General features: G+C 35.9%; 1 protein-coding gene across 1 annotated transcript in view; it reads right to left on the bottom strand.

Moving 5' to 3' along the window:
* Window positions 1-1664: 1664 nt before the first annotated feature.
* The window catches only part of FSHR (follicle stimulating hormone receptor), a 96161-nt gene continuing 77524 nt past the window's right edge, over window positions 1665-20301 (bottom strand). Inside the window, exons 7-10 of the mRNA XM_058164984.1 lie at window positions 17345-17413; window positions 15965-16039; window positions 9821-10006; window positions 1665-4968 (exon numbers count right to left, since the gene is read on the bottom strand). Of these exons, the coding sequence (XP_058020967.1) occupies window positions 3801-4968; window positions 9821-10006; window positions 15965-16039; window positions 17345-17413 (1498 nt within the window). The 3' untranslated portion in view covers window positions 1665-3800. The remainder of the gene's footprint in view (window positions 4969-9820; window positions 10007-15964; window positions 16040-17344; window positions 17414-20301) is intronic.

Raw genomic sequence — 20301 nt, 5'->3', positions numbered from 1 at the left:
CATTGGCTTCAACTAACAAATACAGAAAAGGGGGAAAATTATTTTTAAGGTGAATAGGGCATTGCATTGCAATGTTATACGGAGTGCAAAAAGTGTAGATGCTTGCATTCTTTCCAGGCAAGGGCTCCTCCCTTATTGGTGGGTCAAAAATTTAGGGTCTTTTGGATGTACTTTGGGTGGGGAGGCTGGGGAGAGATTTTAAAGGGCAAAATATGTGCCTTAAATGGGGCAGATATTCAAATGACTGAGAACCTCCTAAAGTGAGACTGGAGACTAAGAAGTCTCTGATCATCTTTCAGAATAAGCTTTACTGTAACCAGACCTCTAGAATTTGCATTGCCTTGGCATAGCTTACCTGACATACAGTGATTATAACAGCACCTTGCCTTTCAGAGTTATTATACCATGAAATATACCTGAGTCAAGCCAAGTCTAATGGTTACTAAAGCTTCAAATGTGTTTTCCAGCACACACTGTCCACGTCTAGGTCTGTTCCACCCTCTCAGTTGTTAGGGTTATAGAGAGTAATACACAGGTGGAAGTTTCACAACTATTTTTTTTTTACTAAATGTATTAGTGGTGTATCCTGCTGTAAGGATAACTTAACCCTCATCTAGTAAGAAAACTGCAAACTCTTCCATCACAATTTCTCCAGAGAAAGGAGAATTTTCCCAACAGATTCTTAGGGCAAGGGCATAACTCCAGCAATGATTTATAGCAGGAGTATCAAGCTCATGGTCCACGGGCTGGATGTGTCATGCACTGGCCACATCCATCCCCGGTTTAGCAAAGGGGAAAAATGTCCCGATACATCACATGATGATGACACGACGATGTTTGACACCTCTGATTTATAGCATCTCCCCCCCCCATTCCCTCTTTCTTCCACATTCCCTTAACTTTATTTGCCTGTGTTACTGTTAGCAGCCACAGCTGTGTTAGTAAGCTAGCCACTCTTTTACATTTAAATACAATGGCCCTGTTTTCTTTTTCTTGATATAGGATAAAATAGGTTTGGGAATTTACTGGATGACTTGGGCTAGTCATTTACATTCAGATCAACCTACTTCATTGGACTATTGTAGAGAAAAAACTGGACGAGGGAGTCCAGTGTATACTGAATACCTACTAAAATTTTTATATCTATCAAGTGAAGAGAAAGGAAAAGTTTTCCCCCTCCTCTTAAATGATTTGAGAAAGTTTAGCTCAGACCTAATTATATAGTTGGTTCAAGAGGGAAACAAGATAATTTGGAACTCCAAATGCAAAAATAATTTAGGAGAAAGAATTTAAAAACAATCTGTACTGTTCTACTCAATCGATTATTTATCATAACCCCTAAATCTTTACTGAAAGTGTTTTTCCTTCATTAGTCTTCAGACTATATTTGGTTATTTGATTTTTCTTGTTATGCTATGTTCTTGTTGTGCTATATTTTATCCAGATCTTACTGAATGCTTTTTGTATTATCTACAAATGGTGTTGGATTAATACGTTTTTGTTCAAATGGATAAGGGTGTTGAGCAAGAGCTTCTTACTTCATAAATTTAATTCCTGTTCTTTATCATTCAAAAATGATACAAAATGGAGACTTAACAACATTTTTGGAATTTTTATTATTATTGCAAAGAAGAATGATTTCTGTCTTACTCTTGTGAGCAGGAAATATCAAAAACAGTCTGTTTAAAAATATGGAATCCATGCTGACTGTCCACAATAAAAAAAAACTAGTTTCCTAAATCATAGGATTGTAAGGGACCTTAACATTGTCTAGCCCACAATTCTGTTGAACATCTTAAAGTTGCTGAGGTTGAGAAATAATGATCTAGTCCAATCCATTGTAGTATCCATTATAGCATCTCTGCCAGATAGCTTTCCAACTTCTGTCTAAGCAACTCCAAAGAAAGACAGGTCATCACTTCAAAAGTCTTTTCTACTCTTTCCTTGTAGCTTTAATTCACTGGTTCTGGTCCTTCAGTCTGGGGCAAGAAAAAAAGTCCATGCTATCACAACTGCCCTTGGCCACCCATTCTTTCTCTAATATCTTAACTATAATCCATTTCCATTCTGAGAAGAAGTGTGCAAAATAGGAGTTAAGAGGTTCTGCTTTCTTGACAATGATGATGTTATCCATTCAGTCAAATTTGACACTTGGCAATTCTGTGGGCCAGGTGTCTCCACATCTTCTGATCTTGCACTAGTTCTTTGAGTTTTTCTATGCTCTGCTTGGTATCAGCTTTGATGGTGTCCAGCCACCTTGTTCTTTGATGGCCTGGTTTCCTTTTACTGCTAACACTTCCAAACATAAATGCTTTCTCCAATGAATTCCTCCACATGTCATGGCCAAAGTAAATAAGATGCAGTTTTGTGATTTTGCCTTCTAGTGACATGTCTGATATTATGCATTCCAGCATTTGCTTGCCAGTCATCTTTGCTGTCCCAGGAATATGCAGGAGCCTTCTCCAGCTACCAACCATTATCTACATTTATTATGAGAACTATGATCACATTAAGGCAAAATTATAAGCTATAGTAATTTAGTTAAGCATTAACAAATGATTTAACATTTTGTCCTAGCAATACGTAATATTATCATGTTTACTGAATCCATCATTTAACTGTGAAGGGAGGGGGAAGATAACTTATTATATCATTTTTCTAACTGTAATCTCTCCTCTTCCCTACCTTGGTCTGTCGTGTGGGGAAACATATACTTAGCAAACATATACTTTGCTATTCTTGCAGGCAAACAAGGATTTGACAAATCTTTTATTTAGTACCCAACAACAGCAAACAAACCATCTGTAGCCAGGAATCCCTTTCATAATTTATAGAAATTTCTTCCATCAGCTTTGTAATCAAGAATAAGTAATTTAGATCAGAATAAGTAATTTAGAGTGGACTATAAAGGGGATATATTTTTGACAATTCACAAAGATCTGGACTGAGAGTTCTGCTTTTGAATGGGAGATTCCTGACCTTTGCATTATATGGATTGGATAGCTTTCATGGTTTTTGGGAAGCAAGGATCTATGGTTCCAACAATGTACACTTTTTGATCACTTAATTTTATGAAGTCTCAGAGCATTTGACATTTATTACTAAGATAAATGTAGGAAGACCTTACTAAAAGAGTGACACAGTATGCGGTTTATATATAAAGGTTTGGCTTCTGGCCTTTTAGATTTTTTAATGAGATTTCAGATAGGAAAATTACTGGGAAATGAACTTGCCCAAGATTTTGGAAATGTCAGTTGTAGCAGATAGTTCTGATCTGGATTATACCAGTATCAGTTTGGTGTAAATTTGTTTTATCTGCTCAATAAAGAAGTCTGTAGTAAGCAAAAATATATTATTACTTTGATCTCTATCATGAAAAAAAAACAAAACAGTTTTGTTTGGAGAGTATATTCACAAATAGCTTAGATCCAGAGCTAGTCATACTAAGTAGAGAACTTTTTAAAGTTACTGATGATGAACATAATTCTCATTGATCTGAATAAATCTATTTTAAATATAGCTAAGTTTGCAGCTGACACTGTGTGCTTTATCAAGTTGGCTAAATCAAGATATTTCAGCAATATCTGATGCAATTCAGCAATTCAGATGTTAGTAACTACCGAACATTTAACCCTATCAGTTAATTTTATAATGGTTTGGTATGCCTGAGAACTAAACAGCTAAATAGCAATTTAAGATTATGGAAAACATTTGTCATCTCTTGTAATTGCCTTCAACTTCCCAGGGAAGCAAGGATCACCGTTTGATAACCTTTGACATAAATTTACAGCCATTCTGCTTCAGTTCACATGATTCAGAGGCACTAATGAATAAATTGTTCCATCGCTGGTTTTAGAAGCTGGTGTACAATGCCCATTCTTCATATGGGAGGTATGAACCGAAGAGGAGGTTTCCGTTCTATAAATCTGAGCGTAAGTTTCACAGCAGCCAAACTTACTTAGTAGGATGAAGAAATCCCTGCGAAACGTCTTGGTGAAGATAGCATAAAGAAATGGATTGGCACATGAATTAATGGGGTAGAACAAAACAAGGAGGATCTTTGAATTGGACACAGTGATCAGAGGGAGCTTGAGTGATGCTGAAATGGCAAAAAAAGAGATTGGTGCCATGCAAAGGAAATCTGTAAAGATCAGTATGGCCATGCGTTTGGCAATCTTGGTGTCACTGTTGGATGAGAAAACATTGGGATTCCTCACTGTGAAGTAGATGCTGATGTAGCAGGAGCAGATGATAACAAACGCCAGAATATTTAATATCAGCAAAAACATGATGTAGGTCTGGGCAAGCACAGTTTCAATATCCATAGGTAGGCAGATGCTAACTTTCATGTAGCTGCTGACTTCAAATATGGGAAGGAGGGCCACTGTGAAGGCAAAGACCCATCCTACCAACATAATTATCACTGCATGCCGGAAGCGGACTTTGCGATCTAGTTCCATGGCGTAGGTGATGGTATGCCATCGTTCTAATGTGATGACGGTTAAAGTGTATACGGAGAGTTCACTTGCAAATACAGTGAAAAAACCGGCTGTATTGCAACCAGCCCCAGTTTGCCAGTCTATAGCATAGTTATAATACTGAGTTCTACTCTGCATGTCTTTGATGGCAATCAATAGTAAATAAATACCTGTGCAAAGATCAGCAAATGCAAGATTACACATAAGGAATCGAGGAACAGTGAGCTTGTATTGGCTGCTAACTAAAATGATGAACACAACAAGGTTCCCCACGATGGCCAAGATATTGATGAACCATATGAGAACTCGGAGAACTATATGGCCCATTATGTCTTCACATGGGTTGAAGGCATCAGGCTCTGGGAAGCAAGCCACTTTAAACTCTTCTCTACATAGAGCCTGATAGTAATCATTGTCATCCAGCTCAAAACTGAACTCATCAGACTCTTCTGAAATTGCAGTTTTATTGCATAAAGGGTGCACCACAGAACTGAAAAAGATGAAAATAGTATAGTCAGAACCTGGGATATATAGTGCCAATATTAACAGAAATACTAATATATGAAATCTGGGAAAATACTAACAATGTCAACAATTTTTTTTTAAAGTAGATTACTTCAGGGAGACATCATAACTGGCTACCATGTTTGGAGGACATCTGGCAGATGTTTTTCTTTAAGTTGTGGGGAAGCCTAAGCAGGTAATTCCTTCAGCAGTAGCCAATATTTAAAACAAAGAGTGATGGCTAACAGAGGTAAGAAAAACAGAGATGGAATTTGCAGTCTCCAGGAGCATCATTAAGTGTCCTCTGCTCCGCAAGGCCAGAGAAGAGGCTGTCAATGGTGAGAGTGAAATACCTAGCCTACTCAGGCTGCAGATATTTAAAATATGTGGGGAAAAGGGAAAATAAAAGTCACATGGCTACAGTACACACTCACCTTCTCTGTCATTGCAAAGCATCCCTTTGCCAGCTGAAGGGAGGAGGGAGAGGACTCTGATAGAATAGAATAGAATAGAATAGAATAGAATAGAATAGAATAGAATAGAATAGAATAGAATAGAATAGAATAGAATAGAATTTTTTATTGGCCAAGTGTGATTGGACACACAAGGAATTTGTCTTGGTGCATATGCTCTCGGTGTACATAAAAGAAAAGATATCTTCATCAAGGTACAACACTTACAACACTTAATGATAGTCATAGGGTACAAATTTAACACTTAATGATACAATACTTAATGATAGTCATAGGCTACAATTAAGTGATCAGGAAACAATATAAGTATAAATCATAAGGATACAAGCAACAATGTTACAGTCATAAGTGGAAGGAGTGCTGAATGTGCTGCTGGTGATTGAGGCTAATTCAGGAGTGGCAGCAAAGGAAGGAGGTGGAGGGGCAGCAGTGGCAGCGGATACTCCCTCCCCTCCCCTTTATTCTATGCCACTTTTCTATCGTGGCTTTTACTGGGGCCATGTAGGACCAGAAGGATATAGAGGCATTATCATCATCATCATCATGAATAAACTTGACCTCTGCTCTTTTTTTCCCTTGAGGTTAAAGTGGGTGAATGGGAAACTTGGATTGAATTCAAATGTTCTGTAGTGCTAGTCAGTGAAATAAAACAAAAATCCCCACCTTGTTTTTAAAGTTTGATATGTTATGTTTAGTTTGATAAGAAAGAAGTCGGGAGGGCATGCAGTACGGATTGGATTAAAAAACTTATTTGCATGCCAGGCTGAAAAAAAACCATATACCAGCAGCTACTTGCTTGAGCTATAACTGGTCATATGGTAAGCCACCTCCCCCCCCCCTGAAATTTATTTGTGTTTTCAGTCTGCACTTTAAAAAAAGAAGACAGTTCCATCACTTTGTAATTACACATACACACAAATACAAAACTGAGTGGTGTTATGATTAGGAGTAATATATCTAGGCTGCAAAAGTCTGGATGGCTTCTAGGTCACAGTAAAGAGTGGCAGAGAATGCTATTTGCTACCATATACATAGTGGTTGTCCAGAATCCTTGCAGCCCAGTTATATTGCAAAGGAAGTTTAACTTTAAAAAATAAAAAGCAAAAGCATCCCCCAAATGCTGCCTTGCAATTGATTACTCAGTTTTGTCTAAAAGCCCTTACAAATGGTAAAAATGATGTAACGTTTGGAGAATGTTGATATTTAAGTCCATCATGATTGCATGTGGCTGGAATGGGGGAGAGAGGAAATAAATTCTTAAGAATATGTACTGGAAGAGTTAAGTTTCAGAGACAGAACACCAAGCTCCTATGGTGATGGTGTGGAAACAGTAATAACTAACTTCATGATAGGAATGCAAGGGAGGTTGAGGCTTTAGGTCTGCCAATGAGAAGACAAACCTTCTACAAGGTTGGTAGCAATCCAGACGAAAATACCAACATTGCCACTGTTTCAGACAAACTATAGCAGAATTCCCCAATAACTGAACTCAGTTTCCCAAGACAAACTGTGGTTATATCTGTGAAATCTAAGGCAAAACACTGGTGTGGACATGCCCTTGATTACCTTCCATATAGTCTGTAAATATATTACTTGCTGTCTTATTTATGTATAATACCTCTGTAACCTTCACATGATTCTGGAGGTTAATTTATCCTAAATGATAAAATAACCATATATGTAGTGACATCTCACTAGCTGTTGTGGATGGGGCATGAATGAGAAGAGTTTTAGTACCACAAAGATTATGAACATGTAGGAGAAAGCAATAATTATTTTTTGCTGAGAAAAAATAAACTTTTGCTTCTAACATAATCATGCCAATGATGAGAGGATCAGTAGTTTATGTTGTATATATTTTCAGAAACTCTTTTATAAGTTCCCACAAAGGCCTTTCAAAAATTTTCAGCAAATGGTAATTTTTAAAACTATGGTAAAATTGTTTAAAGTTAAATTAAAACATGGTCTTGCAAAATATTTTACAAGAAGCAGGGCTGGAAGCTCATCGGAAGCAGACCCAATTTAGAAACAAGGAGAAATTTTCTAACAGTGAAAAGGATTAATCAATGGAACAGCTTGCCTCACGGAGTTGTGGATGCTCCATTGCTGGATGTTTTCAAGAACAAATGGATAACCATTTGCCTAAGGCGGTATAAGGATTCCTGCCTTGGGCAGAGAATTAAACTAGAAGACCTTTAAGCTCCCTTCCACCCCTATAATTCTATTCTATAGTGAAAATTATCAAAATTATTAAATATATAGGTTATGATCATATAAACTATTCAAGTATTTAAATCAAATCAAATCAATATAATCATTTATCTGTCCCTACCTACTTTTGGAGTGGACTTTTCTCATAGTATTCAAATATGAATGTTGGCTTGAAAAGATTGTATAGCCCTGCTGCAGTCTTCAAGACATCCATATGTATGGAGTACTGGTTAACAAATATCAAATGCTGAAGACAGGTATTATTTCAAAGAAAGCTAAAATATCAAAGACTGAGAATAGCCCACTTCTGATGTGAAACATACATTTGTGGAAGAGTTAGAAACATAATCAGCAAAGCAACTGAAAGAGCTTAAGGGTTAATTAAACCGGTCATTGTGCACATCTCAAAGAATACTTGAAAAGACAGAAATAAATGAGGAGGTCTCTTGATGCTTGAAGGCCTAAGTTTTACAGGGATGGCAAATCAACATGAAGGAAGTCTGATTTAAGATGCTGAGAAGACCTGACGATTAGCACCAGTGAAACTCCATGGGGGGTTGTGCTAATGATTATATCTGAAAACTCAAGTTATTAAAATGAACACAGTGGTGATATCTATTTCACTGTTTTCATTTTTTTTTCTGCCCCAAGGCCGTCCAAATGCCAAGGCCTGCTTTATTCTTCTTGTGTTTCTAAATGAGGGAAAGTTGCAGAAATATTTTTTTACAGGATCCATTCTTTTGAGAAGAGGGCTAGAGCTGATGATACTTTGGGTAGAAAGGGAATTCTTTACATAGCTGCTGAATTCAGGAGGGGCAGGTAGGCATACAAACAGAGAATGTTAGCTTTAAAATTATATTCATCTCTTCATGTAAAATGCTTCCTGTTTGTCTTTAAGCTACTGTCAAAAATGGAAGACTCTTTGATCTTTCCTGGTGACAGTCAAATTAAAGAACAGTTTTTTTTCCAAATGCCATCACTCTGCTAAACAAATAATTCTCTCAACACTGTCAAACTAGTTACTAAGTCTGCATTGCTATTAATCTTCTCATCGTTCCTACCACCCATCTCTTCCCACTTATGACTGTATGACTGTAACCTTGTTGCTGGTATCCTTAAGATTTATATTGACTGTTTCCCTATGTCTATCATTAAGTGTCGTACCTTATGATTCTTGACGAGAGCGTATGCACCAAAACAAATTCCTTGTGTGGAATTTGGCCAATAAAGAATTCTATTCTAATAGTCCAATTATGTTTTTGAGCTCCTGATGGGAATATGTGGAGGAGCTACTAGCTATTAGGCACAAATATGACCAAGAAACCAATTTTATTCAAATCTAGAGGGCTTTTTTATTACATTTTTAATAAGCTTAAGAGTTATTTAGAGCTGTATACAAAATATTCAATGTTAGAGTCAATAAAATATCTGTTTTAAATACCATGAGATATATTTGGCCTTTGCCATCCAGTCCTTTCTACACATTTGAAAGGAAAAACTCATTCTAAGGAAGAAATGTTATTTTAGCCCAATGAACCTCAGAGTTAGTTTTTTTTTAAACAAATACTAATCATTTTGTATATGTTAGCTGTTTTATAGTCTTGTACACCATGCAAAATCATTTTTTAATTAGATGGATACTATATAAGTTTCATAAATAAAATATTTATCCCAATCTTAATTAATTCTTACAAAAAATCCTTGTTGATATAGCCACCATTTGAACACCCTGTTACATCCCCAAAAGCCAGAAAGGAGCAGAGTTTCTTTTAATCCCCATCTTCCTCTTATTTACGAGATCTAATGTATAAGTAAATAGTCTATTCTCTTCCAGATGTTATTGTCCTCTAATTAGGACTATTAAAAGTAGAATGTAACCATATTTTGGAGGGCCACATATCCATCTCTGGTGACTGGTTAGTCAGGAAGCCACTAGAATCAGTATCCAACTTGTTGAGAGAAGGAAAGTTTATAATAGTTATATTTTTTTGCTGGGCTGAGAAACCTAAGGGCTGACTGCATGATTTTTTTTTCTCTCCTGCCTGGCAGATTAAACAAATTGCATGTTACTCAGGCTGGTCATGAAAGTCAAAGCAGACTGTGGCAGTCACAAATGCATCAAAACCCTACATGGAAAACAAATAAGCTACTCACTTTTGTTTAGTCCGATTTTCAAATGCACAGCAGTGGCTTGGATATGTGAGGTTTGCCTCAATCAAAGCATGGAACTTGTCCAATGGAGGAAGCTTTTTTAAGTTGTATGTAGATTTTGCTACCAACTTGCTAATGTGCTCTAGACCAATGTTTGGTAGTTGACTGATCTTTGTCTCAGAAATATCCCTGTAAGAAAAGATCATGAGAATTTCAGATATTACACAGTTCCATTAATGATTTCTCTGGAATATTGGAAATACTTCAACATCAGCTTTGTTAGCCATTTTATTTCTGATAAAGAAATGAAATAGTATAGGTTGTATAATCCTATGCAAAAATTGGAAGCACTTTCCTGTGAAATGACTGGGTCTTACCTGCGGTAGACATACTGCACTTGAGCTGAATGCCTACTTTCTCTTTAAAAGTGTAAGCTTTGGACTAAAATACCCAAAAGACTTCATACTTTTATTATTTTTTATGAAGATGGGATTTCATCATGAGCAGTTTTTTCACTTTAATTACAAAATTAATTTTGTCACACAGTTGTTAAAGGAACAGGCACTGAAATTTCCTTAGCCTGCTCTAATTATAATCTTACTGTCATTGGCAGTCCCCCCCCCCGTCCCCCCCCCCACCCTCAGGATGGAGTGTCTCTTAAACCCATTTACTTATTGGCTATTTTTTCCCCTGATACTTTGACACTTTGCCTCTTTTGATTTTAGATCATGGCTTATTTTTCCTTCTTCTCTTGCCTTCTCAGAATTCACAGGGTTTGCCAAAGTTCTGCTTGAGCTGACACATTTTCTTGAGAAATTAGAATGTTCATGACCCTCCTTTATTATTACAGATTAGCATTTGAAGTAGAAATTAGCTGCAGAAGTATAAAATAGTTAACTTTTAGTTTTCAAGAGAAGCTTGTAAATAAATAAGGGTACCAAGAGCAAGCAATCTCTTTGAGGTCTATCATAGAAAAAGAGAATTTTTTTCAGGAATGGCAATCTGGGATTGATGAAGAAGTTCTGTGTGCATGTTTCAGAATGAATCAGTACAGTTGAAAGATGAAAATAGGTAGATCTAAATCACTAGGAGAGGAAAATATCCTGCAGGATTAGCAGTTGGGGCAGAATTCTTTTCATTTTACATCAGTGGCCTAAAGGAGAAAAGAAACCCAAAAGAGAGAGGATTGGATGATAACAGAAAAGTGATGAAGTGAGAAAAACTGATTGAAGGGAGAAGCTGTGGCTGAAAAGGGATTGGAGGGAATAGTTTTGTGTTCATGCAGAAAATTGACAATTAGGACAAAATCAATATGATCACTAAGAGGAAAAAAAAATGACTACGGGGTCCTGCCGAGAATCAAGAAAGCCATTTCTGGCTCACAACATAGTTGTTTTGAAGAAGTTGGGCCAAGTTGGTGCTAATTATCTAAAAATTTTTTTTAAGAAAAACGTAGTTTGTCATCAGCAATACCTATTGCTGAAAAAGAAGCTTTCATCCTGGCATTATTATTTTATTTGTTTATGGTTCTGAGTGCACAAACACATCCAAATTGGAAGGCAATTAGATAGAAGGAAAAGAGCCTAATGCTGGGAACGACTGAGGGCGAAAGAGGAAGGGGATGACAGAGAATGAGGTGGCTGGATGGAATCACTGAAGCAGTAAGCGTGAGCTTAAAGGGACTCCAGAGGATGATAGAGGACAGGTAGGTCTAGAGGAACGTTGTCCATGGGGTCGCGATGGGTCAGACATGACTTCACAATAACAACAACAAAGATAGAAGTTGCTCTTATTGAAAGGCCAAGAGCTCAACTAATTGGTTCGAAGGAAGAGGGTTTTTATCCACATAATTTTATTAAAATTAAAAAAAGGTAAAAACTAATAGAAACTAATATTAAGGCAGAAGACAGCAAGAAGAAAAAAAAAAGCCAAAAATGCAGAAAAAAAGAAAAGAAAAAATATAAAGAAATCACTTCTGATTTTCTTTACAGCAGTTATAAGTATAAATTTATCTGCTACAATGTCTCCCTCACTTTTTAATAATCTTTTTTTTAATCATTAAATCCATAAATCTTATGTTTTTTTGTTCGTGTAATAATCTTGCTGCACTTTTCATATATAAAAATAAAGTTCCATGACTTTCCCCCTAATTGTTTATTGATAAGTTCCAAAAGAAAAATCTTTGGTTTCAATTGTATATTAATCTTTAAAATCTTCTGAATTATTGAATCCAAAACTTTTTGCCTTTTTAAGTTCCACCAAGCATGATAAAATGTCCCTCCATTTTGTTCATGTTTCTAACATAAACTTGAAATACATTTATGCATTTTAGACAATTTTTCTGGTGACAAGATGCATCATTTTATTAAAAAGTTGCTTTAAGTTTTTAATACAATGTAAATTTCAATCCTTTTAACCATATGTTCTCCTACTGTATCATGTATATTGTGACCAAAATTTTTATCCCACTTTGATATAATCTTTCACATACTTCTTTTGTTTCAAATTTCAATTAAAGTTTTATTGAAAATTTAAATGTAAAAATTTACATTTTAGCAATTACATGTTCATTATTTTTACACAGTTCTAATTTAAACTCAGTCTGTGACTGTTTAAAACCAATTTTTTTGAAATCTATCTTAAATCTTTGAAGGAGGAGATTTGATCCCATGTCTAACTGGTTGGTTGATAGGGATGATTCTATCTGTAGGTAAGTAACCGTGGAAGTAGATTTTAAGATAGTAGTTAAATGTACCATTGGATTTTTAACACAGGTAGTAATAGTAGTTTTATCATTTTGATTTTCTCCGTAGAGAAATTCTTTTCCAATTGTCTAATAAGATGCTTTGTGAAAATAGAAAACATATCATAATAATGTAGGAAATATGCTGGAATGGATACAAATTTTGACAGATTGAAAGCTTTGTGGTCTGCTGTGATTCCCATCATTGGAAGGATCCTTTATCATGCCCCTGGCATGTAAGCCATTGATGAGAGAACAAAGAAACAGGACACAACACCAGACAAACTTCCTGTTGAGGTAGCAGGTCCTAGCCCTGGTGCTGGGGCAGAATTAAATTCCCTTACTTCAGACTCTCCCTCTGCAAACTTAGAACCTGCACCAGTTTCTCAATATCATGCCTAGAGGGAAGACGGAAGCTAGAAGGCAAGAATAAGTTGCATGGGACAACATCTTGACTTATCAGAATTGATAAGAGCCAGCTGCAGAGTTTCCAGCATTTAAGGCTCTATCTGCGTGCAGCATGAAGCTGAATAATTTCTCTGTTCATCAGGAGGTTTGTAACTCCAAAGGTAGGTGTTGCATCACTTTTTCTTTGGAAAATTAGACCCTTTTTTGATAAAACACTATTAGCCATATAAAATTTGTATGAAATTCCACATCTATTAAGGGTTCCATTTTGTTGTTATATGGAAAATAATTCAAATAAGTGATTTCTCAGCCTCTTGTTTAAATATGCTATTTATACCTGGACAATTAAATCTAATTATGCAGTGAAGAATAGTTTTATTTTTGTTAGAGTTTTTTTTACTGTTCATGGTAAAAGCTCGTCTGCTTGTCATAACACTATTAGCCTCATATGATCCTCAAATTTCCAAATGTATCCTCATTTACCTCTTTGGAAAACCCTTAGATGTTATTTTCTTTTTATTCTTTTTATTCTCGATGAATGCATTTTATTCTCCTTATGTACACTGAGAGCATATACACCAAAGACAAATTCCTTGTGTGTCCAATCACACTTGGCCAATAAAGAATTCTATTCTATTCTATTTTCTGTAAAGTATGTCAATTCTACTTTATAGTATGCATTTCACTTTTGGATATACAGTTACTAGAGCTCCATTTAAACAATAAATCTTTCTCTGGGGATGAGACGTGGGATGAGACATGGGATAAGTGTGTGTGTGTGTGTGTGTGCGTGCGTGCGTGTGTGGAGTAGGTTATATATTTCCTTTCGGACAATGTTAATGCAATACCTTTGTAAGCAGGAGCCGAATACAAATATGTACTAAAGGATTATCAAATTGATTTCACTGCAGTTCAGTTTCATCCAATTGTTTAAATTCAAACATTGAGTTATTTTTATGAGAATTATTTTGTTTTATTACCATTGTATCATAGATGATGAATTGCCTTTTTTGATCCTGGCCAACTTCATGGAACAGTGTTCTTCTAGACATCTGTCACCTTACACTAAATATATTTTCAATTACAAGAGCGATTGGCTTGAAGTAACATTTTTGCTTGGCAAAAACAGAATTGCCAGATAAATCAATGTTTTTGCTCTTGTTCTTTTTTCCAGCATAATGAATAATCTTTTATTATTTATTATTTATTTAAGCATGGTTGACTCTCTTAAGTCTTGAATTCCGAATTCTCATTCAAATAGCAATTAAAATGCTGTATATAAAGTAAGTAAGAACTAAGAAGGATTTTTGGAGAATGATGAAATGTACACGTGGATAAAAATGCATGTAAAAGAATTAGTGCTGCAAAAAAAGATGAGAGAAAAATATTGTATACTGCTTATAAAAAGTAAAAACAAGGCATAGTTAAGATTAAAAGAGACAGAGAAAATGTAGAGCAATTTTGACTGAAATATCATTATTTTGGAAATAGGTGGAGATGAATAAAAAGTTGCCTGCAGGAGAGTGAAAGGAATTAAAAATAAAAATGATGAAATGATTTGGGGTGAAATTGAAGTGAAGGAATGATAGAAAGTGTATTTTAGAGATTTGCATGGGAATTAAAATTCATAGGTTGAAGAATGAATTTGAAGCAAATGCTATCCAATTTAACACCCACCCAATGATGAAAAGCAAATAATAAATACATGAGAATATGGAAACATTGTAAAATTGCTGATACTGATGGTGTAAATAGAGAAATGTTAAAACTAATTATGTGGTTTTCATATGAATTGGCTGTACAGTATATTAAACCTGTGTATTTATGCTTGGCCAATTGGAAGAATCTGTTACTATTCCCCTACATAAGTGAATGATACACTAAATACAAAAACTATAGAGGGATTAAGTGGCCCTCCTGCCTGGGAAGAAAGATTAAAAGGGCGCCCCTTTCTAGACCGGGATGGCCTATGCACGGTCACTCACGCCCTCGTGACGTCTCGTCTGGATTACTGCAATGCTCTCTACATGGGGCTCCCCTTGAGGGGCATCCGGAGGCTTCAGTTAGTTCAGAATGCGGCTGCGCGGGTGATAGAGGGAGCCCCTCGTGGCTCCTATGTGACACCTCTCCTGCGCAGACTGCACTGGCTTCCTGTGGCCTTCCGGGTGCGCTTCAAGGTCTTGGTTACTACCTTTAAAGCACTCCATGGCATAGGGCCGGGTTATTTACGGGACCGCCTACTGCTACCGAATACCTCTCACCGACCCGTGCGCTCTCACAGAGAGGGACTCCTCAGGGTGCCGTCAGCGAGGCAGTGTCGCTGGTTTATAAGGTTTATAAAGGTTTATAAAACTAAATAAAAAAGCAGATGTAGCAACATACAACAAATGCCTATAAGTCTGTCAGATCAAGAGAGAATCAATGGTTGAAAACTAAAAGAAGACAATTCAGGCGGAATATTAGGATGAATTAAGTAGTGAAACAGTCTGCTTAGAAAAATGGGACTCTGTCTTGGTGGATACTTTTGAAAGGATGTTGAATAGCTATCAGCAATGGAGATTCTGCTGGATTCTTGAAATGAGTACGAGTTTGGACTAGATGATTTCTAAGATTCCTTTTAATCCCTACAATCTGTAACTTGATTGACTATGAATTTTTCCTCACTCCCTTTTAGCTTATCTAAATTGGAATCCATTGCCAGTTCATGAGGAAATACATCCCTTAGTTTTTTATATACCCAAAGCTCCTTAAATGAATCATAAATTGGGAATTATGTGTTAATTATTTTGTGCTCTTTAGGGGAGCAAAGAATCAAAAGTAAATATACAGTGTGGAGCAAAGAGATTCATGCAGTGATGAAATTTAAATGCTTCTTAAATTTCATAAAGCCACAGGCATTTTTTTTAATGTGAGCCATGATGGTATCTTAACATCTACTTATCTGAGATTATATAAGCATCAGCAATGGTAAGCATATAACAAGAAGTATTACTTACAAATAACCTGGTCCATGGGCCCCTTGGAAAACTTCATCAGGTAACTTTTCTAGGTTATAATTATCACTCAGATTTCTGTTAGACACACAAAAAACAATTGTTTAAAGCTAGGTACTTCAAGAAGGTATCTACATATTCATGTATCTTTAGAGACCTCTCTAATTGCTCATAGACTCCCTGTGACATTTGACAAGGTTGCTTTATGATGAAAAACTTCTGAAAAACAAAAAGCCATCCAACAACATTTTTTCCCAAGAAAAAAAATGAGCTTCATGCAAGTTCACAGGCTTTCTTCAGAAAATAAATATTGCTGCAATGCTGTGTGTCACTTGGAAATGTATCCGTCAATCCCTATAATAGAGAGAACTATGCTGGCATGTATCCTGGGAAAGCTAGAAAAAAAGGGGCAGATCTTTACCAGTTGCATTTGGTAAATGACTATTTTGGGTCTGACCATTTCAGGACCTTAATTTCATGACAGTTTCATCATGAGAGCCATTCCATGTCAGCAATATATGGTTTCAGAAAGGTCTGAGAATCCTGGTTTACATGTTTGGAAAGTTCTGATTTAATTTCATCCCTTCATTCAGCTAACTGCATTGCTTAAACGATTTCATATAATTTAGATTTGTCTTGGTCATGTTCACTGGGAAATCTGGTATGGCAGTTCCCATACAACTGAAGATGCCCTCTTGGAGAATGTTCTTTTAAGTCAAAGGTTATTCTACAGTCTACAGTTCCATTCTGAAAACCAAGAATGACTTCCTGTTTGGAATATAGCCAATTGATTCCAATATTCAGGTATGTAGAAGGGATTTGAATTCTTGTGGAATATTTCAAAAATTAAGAACTTTGAGATTTTGTCCTTGGTATTTAACTTACTTAACACTCTCTGTTCAAAAGAATATTACTTTTAAGTAATTTATTTATTCATAGTTATTGGTGCCTTCTAAATACCTTTTGATAGAGCCCTAGATTTAGAAAGCCTGGCACAAGCTTTGGTGCAACAAATTAACATGACAGTCCTTTAAGGAAGTATATAAGTTCTATTCCAGATATTGAGCAGAGAGGAGATATATATATATATATATAAAGTACAAAGCTTTGGTAAAATTCATTCTTCCTCTCCCTTATGCCACTGACATAGGACAAAAGTATTTCCCCACACAGTGCTAATGTAACCATAGTTTAGAGAACATACTATATTTTTAAACAGTGAGAAAGTGAAATGAAAGTTTTTGCTGCAGTAACTATTTCATAGGAAATCTTTAAATAATTCCATATAAACATTACATAACATAACATAACGTGACAATACAATACAACACAACACAACACAACACAACACAACACAATACAATACAATACAAATATACGCACAACTCAGACAAGATAGTCCCATTGAAGGCATGGTTTTCAATTTCACATATTCCATTTTTATTCAGTCTTCTGCAAGAAAAAAAAGTTGTTTTTTAATCTCTAAAAGACTTTTAGTACAAACGGTTGTTCAAACTACATTTTTTTCAAACATATTTGCATCAACTTGATGTATTCTTCCAGTCCCCCTGCTTTTCCTCCCTGTTCTTAATGAGGAAAAAGTTCAAGAAAAAGATTGGGGGAATTCTGGGACTTTCCCAGTGAACGCTACCTGGAAAACAAGGATCAACCACTCTCTTTAGTGTGTGTTAAAGCACTTAAGAGTGCAGATGGATGCCTGGGGCAAAGAATGTAGCTGCCCTTAAAGTCTCCTGAGTGTCAAGTAACAGGCAAATTTGTACTTCTTTGTGTCTTTCAATCAGGCTATTCATGAACAGAGGTCTAGCGTTCTTCTAATTTAAATGTCTATACTCTAGACCAGGGTTGTCAGTGCGTTGTCACAACATCATCACATGACATATTGCAGCTTTCCCCACCCTTGCTAAACCAGGCACGGGCGTGGTCAGCGCATAACGCTTCCGTCCCATGGGCTGCAAGTTTTATAGCCCTGTTCTAGACCTTATTTTTAAACAAAAGTTATTGCTCTTTCAAAAGAGCATTAAACTCACATTTTAAAAAAACAGGTCCCCCTTTCTTAAAAACAAACATCGAACCCATGAATTCAAGAAGTCCACAAAGTGTCTAGTTGGCACTTTCTGAAGCACCAATTGGTTGCTATGGCAGATGCTACTGCAGAAATTAGGTATCTAATTTTTTCCAGCAGCTCATGGAAAGTGGCCATGGAGACCAATGCCCAGTGATGAAGGGGAGAGGGCATGTCTTCAGCACCCATATCATCAACTATATATGGGTGCTCTCTCTCTCAACCCAATCCACCTCACAGTGTTGTAGTTGTGAAGAAAATAGGAGGAAGGAGAAGTATTAGATTGTTTGATGCCTTGTGTTCTTTATAAAAGAATAATAAAGGTGGGTATAAATAAAAAATTAAAAAATCATGACAAAAGAGGATGTCAATGCTAGTTTAAACTGAAACAGTTAAATGTGACTTTAACCCTATGTGGCAGATTAAAGATGAAATAAAAGCAAATCATGAGGATGTATCTTTTATATATATCTATATATCTATATAGATAGATAGATAGATAGATATAGATATATAGATATAGATATTGATTGTTTCCTGATTGTGACTAGACCCTGTGACTATCATTAAGTGTTGTACCTTATGATTCTTGATGAACATATCTTTTCTTTTATGTACACTGAGAGCATATGCACCAAGACAAATTCCTTGTGTGTCCAATCGCACTTGGCCAATAAAAAATCCTATTCTATTCTATTCTATTCTATTCTATTCTATTCTATTCTATTCTATTCTATTCTATTCTAGTCTAGTCTAGTCTAGTCTAGTCTAGTCTAGTCTAGTCTAAACTTTTTGTGGGATATCTCCATGTTCTGGTTAAAAGGATGTAGGATGCTTCCTCTGTCTGTTGATTCTTAAGAGATTCTTAACTATTTGCTATTTATTCCTACTTCAAATTATGTTTTAAGTTAATTTTTTCTGCTTGTATTGTTGGATTTGTTTGGTTTTCTCAATGTAACCTGTTTTATTAATTAATTAGTGGCTCAGACTGCTAAGACAGTCTGTTATTAACAGCAGCTGCTTGCAATTACTGCAGGTTCAAGTCCCACCAGGCCCAAGGTTGACTCAGCCTTCCATCCTTTATAAGGTAGGTAAAATGAGGACCCAGATTGTTGGGGGCAATAAGTTGACTTTGTATATAATATACAAATGGATGAAGACTATTGCTTGACATAGTGTAAGACGCCCTGAGTCTTCGGAGAAGGGCGGGATATAAATGCAAATAAAAAAAAAATAATTAACTTGCAATTCACCACTAAGAATACTAACTTAAAATTTTCTGATTTATCCTACAGTAAAATTTGATTATATAGACCTTACAATTTTTTCAAATATCAAATGTCTGTGTTCTGTTTAGCACAGTCATCACCATCCACTAACATGTATCACATAATATAAAAAGGTTAGTTGTTTGCCAGAACTGTCCTCACATTGTCACAAAGATGGGAGAAACAAATGGAAAAAGGGATAAATAGAGGTAGAATGTTTTAAATAATTCATACCTACTTGCACTTCCTTATAGTAGAATAGGAAGCTAGGACCATAATATGTATTACAGATACAGTATGAATAGGTATAAATGAATGGACATGCATTGTTCACCTGTTTATTCCTGTTTTCATCTCCCTTTCCTGGGCAAATTTTAGATTGTAAACATATTGGAATAGGGATATGTTCTCTTTATATTTCAGTTACACCATCCCCAATAAGGGCATTTAAAGATAATTAAACTAAGCTAGTTTAGTGAGTCCTCTTCTCAGCCCTTGCTATTCAAGCTAGGTCTTGGTCATCTGAACGTACCATTTTACAATCTCAGTTCTCCTTCTGCAACCACTCCTCTATCCAAACATTTAATATGTTAGAATATACAATTTCTTTGAATATTGAATGTGCTAGTAAAATGATGGAATGATAATAAAACCTGAGGAGCCTGCCCATGGAATCTCAAAGCCTGCTGAGAATTTGTTCCTCAGGATTCAATGAAGTTAATATGCCTTTCCCTCTCTTTGCTCCTTGCTTAGACCCAAATAATCTACAGTTGGCTATATTTATCATTCCTCCCACATAATTTGCTTTCTACTCTGCTCTTATTGTGACTTGGAAAGGCTCATTCACTCTTAACCCAAAGTGGCAGGCCTGAGTGATGGGTTAACAATGAATCATTTAATTAAACTGTCAGAAATCCTTCACACTTGGTTTCTAATCCAGAGCGAAACCTGCCCATTCAAGCGATATACTTATCTAAGGTCCGAGAGGG

Source organism: Ahaetulla prasina, chromosome 1, assembly GCF_028640845.1.
Source record: "Ahaetulla prasina isolate Xishuangbanna chromosome 1, ASM2864084v1, whole genome shotgun sequence".
Taxonomy (NCBI): domain Eukaryota; kingdom Metazoa; phylum Chordata; class Lepidosauria; order Squamata; family Colubridae; genus Ahaetulla; species Ahaetulla prasina.
This window is presented reverse-complemented; position numbering and strand designations above follow the sequence as displayed.